The 11812-nt window shown below is 33.8% G+C and overlaps 2 protein-coding genes and 1 pseudogene across 2 annotated transcripts; 1 reads left to right on the top strand and 2 right to left on the bottom strand.

The window, feature by feature from the left end:
- Positions 1 to 662, bottom strand: LOC111884308 (dirigent protein 4). Its single transcript, XM_023880621.3, has one exon. It carries the CDS (start codon positions 615 to 617, stop codon positions 51 to 53), a length of 567 nt encoding a protein of 188 aa, XP_023736389.1. The 5' UTR covers positions 618 to 662; the 3' UTR covers positions 1 to 50.
- Positions 663 to 2480: 1818 nt separating this feature from the next.
- LOC111884309 (probable amidase At4g34880) lies at positions 2481 to 4827 on the top strand. The gene is made up of 5 exons (XM_023880622.3): positions 2481 to 3199; positions 3347 to 3561; positions 3648 to 3893; positions 3988 to 4183; positions 4267 to 4827. Exons 1-5 carry the CDS (start codon positions 2687 to 2689, stop codon positions 4627 to 4629), a joined length of 1533 nt encoding a protein of 510 aa, XP_023736390.1. The 5' UTR covers positions 2481 to 2686; the 3' UTR covers positions 4630 to 4827.
- LOC111884295 (probable amidase At4g34880) lies at positions 4547 to 7736 on the bottom strand (annotated as a pseudogene).
- Positions 7737 to 11812: the final 4076 nt, after the last annotated feature.

The raw sequence follows: 11812 nt of genomic DNA, 5'->3' as shown, positions 1-11812 counted from the left end.
TAGGGTTTTCATAACCTGGCCTACTAGCTCTTATTTCTTTCTTTAATTTGTTAATGAAAAATGGTGGCATGGCATTCAAGAATGGCATCCCCATTTGTAGTGTTAAAGTAAACGGCATTAAGCAAGATAAACCCTTTAGCCATCCTGAACTTTCCTCTGCCACCGACCACCGCCACCTCCTTTGCCACCACCAGCGGATCCCTTGAAAACACACTTACAGAACTCCCATTAAATACACCACTCGTAAACTCAAAATCAGCACTTAACAACAAGGTCAAGTCTGACCCACGGCTGCTTGAAGCGTACATTCCACGTGCATTTCCAATAATCTTGGATTTCGGGTCTGGTCCCACAGTGAGCCAGTCATCGATTACATAAACCGCCCCAAATGGGAGGAGATTACCTTCTTGGACCACCGTGCCGTTAGGTTTTGCTACAAGAACGGCGGAAGGATTGTTGCCTGAAAGGATGTCATGCATGAAGAAGTGGAGATGGGTTTTCTGTATGGTGGCCGGCACATCAACTGTGTGGCTGTTGGAGTAATATTTACCCCTCACCGCCGGCGAGGTGGCGGTGAAGAGCACAAGCAAACATGCAAAGACAAGCACTTTAGACATTTATGAACCTTTTTTGTGTGGGTGTGTGTGTCTGGAATACTCTCTTATATCTCTCTATCTATATATAACATCTGATGAGCACCAGATTGTTATTATTATTATTATTATTATTATTATTATTATTATTATTATTATTATTATTATTATTATTATTGAGTCGTCTTTGATGATGCCATATGCGCTATTTAGCTATAGTTACAGAAGAAACCTTTACTTAAATTCTAGAATAGATAAAATTAAACTACTACACGCTTATAGTAATATAAATAAGTCAATTTAGAAAAAAAAAGTTTAAACTATATCAGTTTTATAAAGCCATTATTGGAAGAAAAAAAAAGAACTTTGATACAAGAATACCGACATACCAATATTCAGAAAAGGACTAAAATACTTAAATAAACACTTTTCTTTTCTCTTCTATCTATCCTCAATGTCAACTTGTAGCTTGTCACTTTGGCCCCCGTGCAAATAATTTACATAATTTATATTACTCGTTTAAGTTTACATGGTATATATACGAATTTTTAAACTTAATTAGAATTTGTCAATTTTAATTTTAATCATGACAAGGGTTGACATATGGAAACGTGAAAGATGCACAACAATTAACTACAAGAGTTGACAAATAAAATCATAGGGAATTTCTTTCAAAATATATAAATATAAATTTTATTTAAAAAAATTGGTCCTTAGGATCAACATATTTAAAATTACAATTTCATTATTCAATATTCTGTCTCCTAGTTGGATGCTGACACACACAACTCAACTAACTAGTTAAATCCTGCATTTAAAGCATATACATTCTAGTAAATATCTCAAAAGAAAGAAAATGTATCAATACTATTATTAAAAAAAAGATATAGAATAGCTTTACAAATCAATCCTACGATTCAAATTTTGTTATCTAATATTCTACTCACAGTCTGGATGGGAGGGGGTCTGACACTAGTAAATATAAATCTCGACGGACTCGATGTTGAACTGGGTTCCTAAATAGACAGATTTTTGAAACGTTGTCACAAAAAAATCATGATTATGTGCGTTTTAGAGACTGTGAGCTCAAGTAATAGATCTTAGAGCTAACTGCCAGTTTATGAGAAGTCATACTGTGCGATGCTAGACTGATCACTGATGCAAATGCAACTTTAGGCTTAAGGGAGTGTACTGGGGTTTGGCTGCACTTAGTGCGACATAGGCAGGGACCCCCCCCCCCCCCCCCCCCCCCCCTCCCCCTCCTATGCGGTTTTGGGTAGGTGCGGTTTGGTCGCACCTCTCCCAAAATCTACCACATTCCTTTTTCTCTTTCTTTTCCTTTATGTGTCTCTCGCTTTTCTCTTCTCTTCTCTTTACCTTTCTCTTTCTCTACCGTAGTTCCCACACCATAGGTGTGGTAAAGAACCACAATTTGTATGTGGCTCCTACATGAGTGCGGTTCTTGTGACACCGTTCCCTACAACCTTATAAGGAATCACACTGACACACAGGTAAATGAGTGAGATAGGGAGCAAAGGTGTCAATTTTTGATAGGTAGGATATTGTGTGGATATGTGTCCGTTTGAAATGCCTACCAGTTGACCCAAAATCACGAGTCGTGGGGCATGTTTAGAAATAATGTATGCTCAAGTTCTAAATTAAAACTTTTATATGGACTATGGATGGGAAGGTGGCTGTAACTTTTTAAAACCATAATTAACAAAATCTATCAATATTTCAAAGGTTGAACTAAATACGTATAATACTAACCAAACCATAAACCATATGGACCATTTATGTAATTAACTCTATTAAATAAAATATAATTTATCAAATAAATCATGTCGAGATATCGTATTGTGTGTTTGAACATCGGTCAATCTTGAGATTCCCTCCCATCAACGGCAGTAGCAGATGCCTAAAAATTCCCTATCCATGCGCCATGAAAGCATGATGTCGTCTTTCCCAGTAGATATTATATTTTATCAGATATTTAGGTCCATCATCATCATATATAAATTCCAAATACCTTTTAATCCTTTGATGCCTAGACAGAAAAGAGAGTTGTCCACCAATCACCATTGAAGATCTCAATGTTTACGCAGATTTATTTGTTAATCCTCCTGCTTCTGAGCATTAACGCCATTGAAGGCTCTGAGTTTACCATAAATGAAGCCACCATCCAAGAGATTCGAACAGCTTTTAAGCAGAACAAACTTACGTCCAAGGTGTTAGTTGAGTTGTACATCCAGGAGATACGTAAACTCAATCCCATCTACAGAGCAGTCATCGAAGTGAACCCAGATGCTCTTCATCAAGCTCAGAAAGCCGATGAAGAGCGAAAAGCTAATGACCCCAAGTCGCGCTCTGGGTTGCATGGTATCCCTATTTTAGTCAAAGATAACATTGCAACCAAAGATAAGCTTAACACGACTGCAGGATCTTACGCACTTCTTAAGTCAGTGGTGCCTCGGGATGCTGGTGTAGTGAAAAAGTTGAGAGAATCAGGGGCAATTATACTCGGGAAAGCAAGCTTGAGTGAGTGGGCTTTTTTCAGAAGCTCCACTGCACCCAGTGGGTGGAATGCTAGAACTAAACAAGCAATTGTAAGTTCCCACCTTCAGCTTTCTTTAGTACTTATGGTCATTTGATTGTTTTACTGCATATATGATAACATGTTGCCACCAAAACATTATAGCACACCAGGTGTTTGTGTATATGCGTCTTTGAAAGAGTTGTTGAATTTTGTGCAGAATCCATATGTAGCAACCCACGATCCATGTGGTTCAAGCACTGGATCAGCTATAGCAGTTGCAACAAGCATGGTAACTGTATCACTGGGTACAGAAACAGATGGATCAATCCTATGTCCTTCATGTGCTAACTCAGTTGTTGGGATTAAACCCACATTAGGGCTCACAAGTCGAGCAGGAGTCATTCCAATTTCCCCTAGACAAGATACAGTTGGGTAAACCTAATATATCTATTAATTTTTCCATTCATATTTCTTAATGATTTAATGATTTTGCTAACAGTTTTTGTCCCTCTTAACAGACCAATATGTAGGACAGTAACTGATGCTGTGTATGTCCTTGATGCCATTGTGGGTTATGATAAAAACGATGAAGTTGAAACCAGAAAAGCTTCAAAGTATATTCCCCATGGTGGTTATCTGAAGCACTTAAAATCTGGTGGGCTTAAAGGAAAGAGGTTAGGGATAGTGAGGGATTATCCTAATTTTGGATTTGGTAATGATACTGAGATTTTGAATAAGTTCAAGAAACATTTCATGATATTAAGGTATGCATTTTAAGTTTTTAACATCTGGGGTTTTCTTTAATTCTTAAAATATAAATCTAACAATTCTTACTTTTGCAATTTGTTAAAAAAAAAGACAAAGTGGTGCTACTCTGATAGATAATCTTGAAGTCACCAACTACAATGATATCATTCCAATGTTCCTTGGTGAGTATATAGCACTATTTGCAGAATTCAAGATATCACTGAATGCATATCTAAAGGAGCTAGTGGATTCACCTGTGAGATCTTTAGCAGATGTAATAACCTTCAACAAGAAATTTGCTAATGTGGTATGTACAAATCATGTGATCATGTTCCTCTATAATTGAATTTTTCTTTATGAAAAAATAAATTTGTTACATATATATTTCAGGAAAAACTGAAAGACTACCCACAAGACATCTTTTTGGAAGCTGAGAAGACGAATGGGATTGGGGAGTTAGAGAAGGAAGCATTGAGGAACTTGACAAGAGCATCAAAATTAGGGTTTGAGAAGTTGATGAAAGAAAACAAATTGGATGCACTTGTAACGCCATATTCATATGGATCTACAGTTCTTGCAATTGGGGGATATCCAGGAATCAGTGTTCCAGGTGGGTATGATAAAAATGGGGCTCCATATGGTATTTGTTTTGGAGGTTTAAAGGGTTCAGAGCCTACATTGATAGAGATTGCTTATGGGTTTGAACAAGCTTCTAAGTTGAGAAAGCCTCCTCCAATCAAGAATCAATTGTGATCAACATGTCTATCTATGGTTCTTTTCTAAGTCTGACTTTTTTTTTTTTTTTTAATTTGCTTCGATAATTAAGGGAATTTTGATTATTTGAATTGGTAGCTGAAACATGCCTTTGTAATTGTTTGTATTTGATGTCATTGTTGGATAATCACTGCTTAGTAGTTTAAATGTTGATGTTCACTTATGGTCCTTTCTAGATGGCTCAATTCTTTATGGGTTAGTCTGTTGATGTTGGTGATGCTCTTCTAATTAACATTCACCCCAAAGATGGAATAAGCATAAAAGCATGACATCAATTCTTTTCCATGTTCGGGTTTATACATAGTTTGTTTATGTTTTATGAAAGAAGTTTTAACAAAGAATTTATGGATCTTCTTCTTCCCTGAATCCAAACATCACCCTGAACTGGAATTTTATCTGGTTCAAAGAATAGGCCTTTTTAGTGGCTGGTTTTTTCTTACATATATAGGAGCCAATGAATGATTTATGGATTTTTGAATTTGACATATATATCTACAACTCCACAAGCCTTCAGCCAACATCACATAGGTCTAGGATATGGTTGAGGGACTCATCTAAGTTTTCAACAACATAATCCCCAGATAGTTGGTGATCCTTGATTGGAGAAGGCTTTCTGAACTTAGTAGCCTGTTCAAATCCATAAGCAATCACTATCAATGTTGGCTCTGAACCTTTTAACCCTCCAATACAAATACCATAAGGAGCCCCGTTTTTGTCATATCCACCTGGAACACTAATCCCAGAGAACCACTTGAATATGGAGTTACAAGTGCATCCAATTTGTTTTCTTTCATCAACTTCTCAAACCCTAATTTTGATGCTCTTGTCAAGTTCTTCAATGCTTCCTTCTCTAGCTCTCGAATCCCATTCGTCTTCTCAGCTTCCAAAAACAAGTCTTGTGGGTATTCTTTGAGCTTTTCCTAAAATATAACACAATCGTGCCCTTTTAGAAAGACAAAAAAAAAAAAAAAAAAAATCTTAATGAACCATCCCATGAATCCATGATGATGAACGCCTGATCTATACTTACCACATTAGCAAATTTCTTGTCGAAGGCTATCACATCTGCTAAAGATCTCACAGGTGAATCCACTAGCTCCTTTAGATAGGCTTTCAGGGATATCTTGAATTCTGCTAATATTGCAATGGTCTCACCAAGGAACATTGGCATGATATAATCGTAGTTGGTGACATTAAGATTGTCGATTAGAGTAGCACCACTTTGTCTTGTTTAACACAAATTTGCAAGGTATATAAGAATGTTAAATGTAGAATTTAAAGCTTAAAAGAAAAAGAAAAAGAAAAAGAAAAAACAATATATTAAAATGCTTACCTTAATGTTATGAAATGTTTTTTAAACTTATTCAAAGTTTCAGTATCATTACCAAATCCGAAATTAGGATAATCCCTCACTATCCCTAACCTCTTTCTGTTAAGTCCCCCAGGTTTTAGGTGCTTCAGATAACCACCATGGGGAATATACTTTGAAGCTTTTCTTGTTGTAACTGCATCATCTTCATCAAAACCCACAATCGCATCAAGGACATACACAGAATCTGTTACGCTCCTACATATTGGTCTGCTTTTGCATGATTGGTCTGTTAGCGAAATCCATGGAACAAAAGGATATGTCTGAATGGAGAAATTTAAGAAGCTTTTATATGCTTACCCAACTGTGTCTTGTCCAGGGGAAATTGGAATGACTCCTGCTCGACTAGTGAGACCTAAAGTGGGTTTGATTCCAACAACTGAGTTTGCACTTGAAGGACATAGGAGTGATCCATCTGTTTCTGTGCCAAGTGATACAGTTACCATGTTTGTTGCAACTGATATAGCTGATCTGGTGCTTGAACCACATGGATCAGCAGTTTCTACATATGGGTTCTGCACAAATCCAACAACTCTTTCAAAACAATAGTTTTTCAAAGCTGAATCCAATTTAGTTCATTGGATTTCATGAAACAATACTTACAACTGCTTGTTTAGTTCTAGCATTCCAACCATTAGGAGCTAAGGAACTTCTGAAATGGGCCCACTCACTCATGCTCGCTTTCCCAAGTATAATCGCCCCTGATTCTCTCAACTTCTTTACCACACCAGCATCACGAGGCACCATTGAATTAAGAAGTGCGTAAGCACTACAAGAATAACCGGCAATAGCCTTTAGCGACTAAAGGCGTCGACGCTAAAGGCTAAAAGTCCACGTCGCTGCTAAAAGTCCCCGTCGCCGCTAAAGGCTTATTTTGGCGATCCGCGTCATTTCAATCCCATCCGTCAATTTAAGAGATGATCCTACGATTAGGATGACATAAGAAATCCCGCGTTGTTTTCCCTCCGGTGTGTCGCCGCTAAAGAGTATGCGTCGCCGCTAAAGGCTTATTTTGGCGATCTGTATCATTTCAATCTCATCCGTCGATTTAAGAGATGATCCAACGACTTAGAAAACCCCACGTTGTTTTCCCTCCCATGTGTTGCCGCCAAAGAGTACGCGTCGCCGCTAAAGGCCGTATACAATAAAACCCCTCTCTGCTCCATTCTTCTATGTTCTCCTTCTTCTATCTGCTCACCATTGTTGTCGACCTCATCGGAATTTCACAAAATTTTTTCGCAATTTCACCCATCTCTGGTCCATTTTTCTCCTTTTCCTTTTCCTTTTCACTTCTCTTTACTAAATTTCTAGCATTGATGTGTATTTATAAGTGTATTTTGTGTTTGTAGATATGGATGTGTATTTGTATGTTCATTTGTATGTATATGTGTATTTTGAATGTATTTTATGTATGTATATGTGTTTTTGTATGTTCAATCCTATGTATATATTGTTATGTATATTTATGTGTATTATGTATGTGTATGTATTTTCGTATGTATATGTGTATTATCTATTATGTATGTGTATGTATTTTCATATGTATATATGAATTTTGTATGTGTATTATGTATGTATATGTGTATTTTTATGAATAGAAATACATACTAATAGCAGCGACGCCTTTAATGGCGACGAAGAGCATTAGCGGCGATGAATGGAGCATCAACGGCGACCAATGGAGCATCAGCGATGAGCCAACAGCAGCGACCCTTTAGCGGCGACATGTCGCCGCTAATACCTTTCGCGGTGACACCTGTCGCCAGTAATAATCTTATTTCTTGTAGTGAAGATCCTGCAGTCATGTTCAGCTTATCTTTGGTTGCAATGTTATCTTTGACCAAAACAGGGATACCATACAACCCAAAACGAGACTCTGGGGCATTATCTTTACGTTCTTCATCAGCTTTCTTAGCTTCGTGAATTGCATCTTGGTTCACTTTGATGACTGCTCTGTAGATGGGATTGAGTTTTCGTATCTCATGAATGTAAAACTCAACTAAACTCTTAGAAGTAAGTTTGTTTTGCTTAAAAATTGTTTGAATCTGCGGGATTGTGGCCTCTCTTATGGTAAATTCAGAGACTTTAATGACGTCAATGCTCTAAAGCGGGAGAATTATGAGATATATCTGTCTTACCGTTGAGATCTTCAATGGTGGCCGGCGACTATGTTCTTTGTCTAAGTATCAAATGATTAAAAGGAATTATTAATAATAATAGGTGTAGTTTAAATTTTTTAATTTTTCTTAAAATTTTAGTTTTTTAAATAACTAGGTTACAACCCGTGAAAACCACGGAAAAAGATTTATAAATTTTATTAAATTAATAAGATTTATTTTTCTAGAGTTTTGTATTGATTATTTAATATATATATATATATATATATATATATATATATATATATATATATATATATATATATATATTTAAAAATACGATATGTATGTAAAGATATTTAATATAATTATGATTTATAAAACATATTATAAATTTCAATAAGTTATGAAAAAATACAATCAATCATGGAAATAACATTGATATACAAAAAGCTAAATATAAATATAATATAATAAAAATAAATAAACACAACATAACAAATTAAAACTTAAAAACTACAAATTGATTATGAATTTTTAAAAACTTTCTTATATACAATAAATTAAAAATTAAAAACTACAAATTGATTATAAATTTCTAAAAACTTGATCCGTAGATCCGTGACAATTATAGTTATTCGGATTAGAATCTTATGCTCCAAGACAGTTTTCACACACCAAACGTAAATTGTAATAACTTGAAATAGCATGAAAGTATTAAGAAATTGATGAAAAACAAATTATAGGAATGTTTCAGCAAGTGTTAAAAATGTAGGGGATAAAGTGAAACATTGAGAGTTTTTAAAGAAACTATTTGCAATTTTGGTCTCTATTATTATTCTAGTTATATTTTTTAATGTAGATATTTGGAGATGAGCAAAAAAAAATTAGATACTTGAGAACTCAAAGAGGCGACAAATATCCCTAAAGTTACTTATTTTTTGCCATGAGGGTTGGAAGTAAAACGCTAGTTCCTTTCTTTATCCCCTTTTGTTTAATAAATTTAACATTAGATAATAAAGTTGAACTGCTGATTGAACTTTGATAAACTTTAAGTGGTTAACATGCATCTAATTGTGCTAACATTGCAAACAACAAAATACATTTCAAAAAATCATGATCACGACTAATAAATAAAATTGAATGGATTTTGATTAATTTTAAGTGATTTCTTCATTCTCAAATAATAATAAAAAATACATAATATAGCTTACCTGATCATTATGAGTTATTTATTATAGCAACGAAGTTAAATTTGGTTGTTATTTATATTAATCTACTTTCATTTAAGATGATAATTTTTTGCTGTGAAAAATGATCCAATATCAACTCTTATGCATAAGCAACATATTTTAGCATATTCTCAAACAAATTGTTTCCTGCCAAACCAGTACTAATAATACATGAACTTTCATATCATCTGACATAAGAACATCCATGTACATCAAAGTTTTCTATACCAAAAACAACTACTTCTCATCCTTCATCTCTCAAAAGATTGATAATTGTCATAACTATTTACCACAATGTTAGCCTCGATGCGTTGAAGGAGTACAAATGAACATCAATTACGGGGATAAAACAGACAAACACAAATCTTTTAACACAAAGTATTCACCTTACCACCAAACCGATTTAAAATGCAATAATAAAAAAAAGGTAAAATACATGCTCAAATAGAATGTAAATATAAAATGGAGCCAAAAGGTACCAACTTAGAAGGTCATTCCAAAAAATATCTTTCCAATAGGGTTCATCTTAAGAAACTCAATAGTCGTATTAGGCTCATCCAACTGAAAGTTTTCAGCCATTTAAACCTCAACACCAACATATTCTACAACAATTAGCTCCTTGTAAACATTCATGTTGTTTGACCACTTATTCATAATGTGCAACAGCCACTATACATTAAATGAAAAACAATTAACTAACACAAAAATGTAAATATCAAATGTTCACAACCCAACAATAAAAATCCTCAAGTTTGGATTTTTTTTATGCAAACACAAGAATATAAATATTAGATGACACAAAGGAAGGGAGATACAAATCAAGAAACTCTTGACATTTGCATCTAACTGCAACACATATATTTAATAGGAAGTATCATTACATAAGTTCACAAATTTCACACATATTAAAAAAATTTACATAGAAACATATCTCTCTCCCTCAATGTGGATTCAAATCACTATTTACTTCTAGCCCAATGTTGACCCAACATATTTATCCCGATTGCGGCAAGATGCAATAAGGGAGAGCCTTAGAAACACAAGTAACATTAATCTTAATAATTTCTAAACAAAATACCCAAAATCTTCATCTTGCTTAGCTGAACTTGTTTTATAATATAGCAAAAGTAAAAGAAGATCGAAATGATAATATAAATATTTAGGATATTAGCATAAATAATATATGAGCAAAATACTGAATTGATTTAGGGATGGACAATGGTCCTATAAATCGAGTACCTTTCTTCTTGAGACTAATTAAGCATTCTATAAATTAGGTATCTTTCTTCTTGAAATTAATTAAGTCGTCATAGTCAACCTTGTCTTCTTCGCTTTCAACCCTCGTAATATATGTAGGGGAGAAAGAGAAAAAGAAAACATGGGTTAATCAGCTCTTTTATGTATACATGGTAGCAAGAGTGGAAGACAATTCATCTTCATCTTTGGAAAGCCCTAAAATTAAAGACAAAAACTTTAACATGGGAAAGAGGTGGAGCAGGAAGCTATTTTATAAGGTGAGTTCGAGGTAGATATGAAGTCGACGGAGACAAGAAGAATTGAAGATAAAGATGGTTGATATGGAGTCTTGATGGAGCGAACATGAGACACAAATGGCGCCCGATGTTTTTTTTTTTTGGAGAAACCTGCGTCCGACTAAAACCCTAGGAGGAATAAGAATAAGGTAAATCAAAATACTAAACTAAACGGAATTGAAATAAAATATGTATGATAGAAGGGTTTAGTAACCGGAAAATAAAAGGAATGAAAAGTAATTCAGTAAATTAACATTAAGGGGAAATGAATTCTTTAAGTGCCATGTAGACAAATGGATTCTTTTATTAAGATAGAGATTTTGCTGTTTTTTTTTTTTTTTTTTTTTTTTACTTTCTTCTTTACGTTTTGCTATAAAAAGGTGTTTTTTTTGTTTATATACATCAAACAAGAGAAAAAAGAAAAAAGAAATAGTTTATACACTACTCAACGGATTAGAACACAAAAAAACGAGAATGTTTTTTTTTTCTTACTTTTTATTATTATAGTATCTACATGAGACAAAAAATCATTTTTTTTTTATTGTTTTGTATTATTCATTTGAGAAATTTTTTTTCTTGTTACATCTAAACTAGATATACAAAAAGAAAAGAATTGTGTATATTTTTCTTACGATATTTATGTATTTGTATTTAAACCTAATATATACAAAATCATTTTTAATTAAATAGTTGAATTTTAGAATTGTTTTCCAACAATGTTCATCCTTATTAATATATTAATTATTTAGGTGGTTTTTACTTAAAATGATATTTATTTGTTTATATTGAAAAAATAAATTATTTGTTAGTTTTTATAAGTCCTTGTTGGTTTAGATTAAAATAATTATTGGTATAATGTTTTAAGTACAAAACCAACAATCACTTTCTAACAAACACAAAACAAAATATAAAAATTTGAAAATAGCTTGTTTC

This window comes from Lactuca sativa, chromosome 3 (genome assembly GCF_002870075.4).
Source record: "Lactuca sativa cultivar Salinas chromosome 3, Lsat_Salinas_v11, whole genome shotgun sequence".
NCBI lineage: Eukaryota > Viridiplantae > Streptophyta > Magnoliopsida > Asterales > Asteraceae > Lactuca > Lactuca sativa.
Note: the sequence above shows the minus strand (reverse complement) of the source record. Positions and strands in the feature narration are given on the sequence as shown.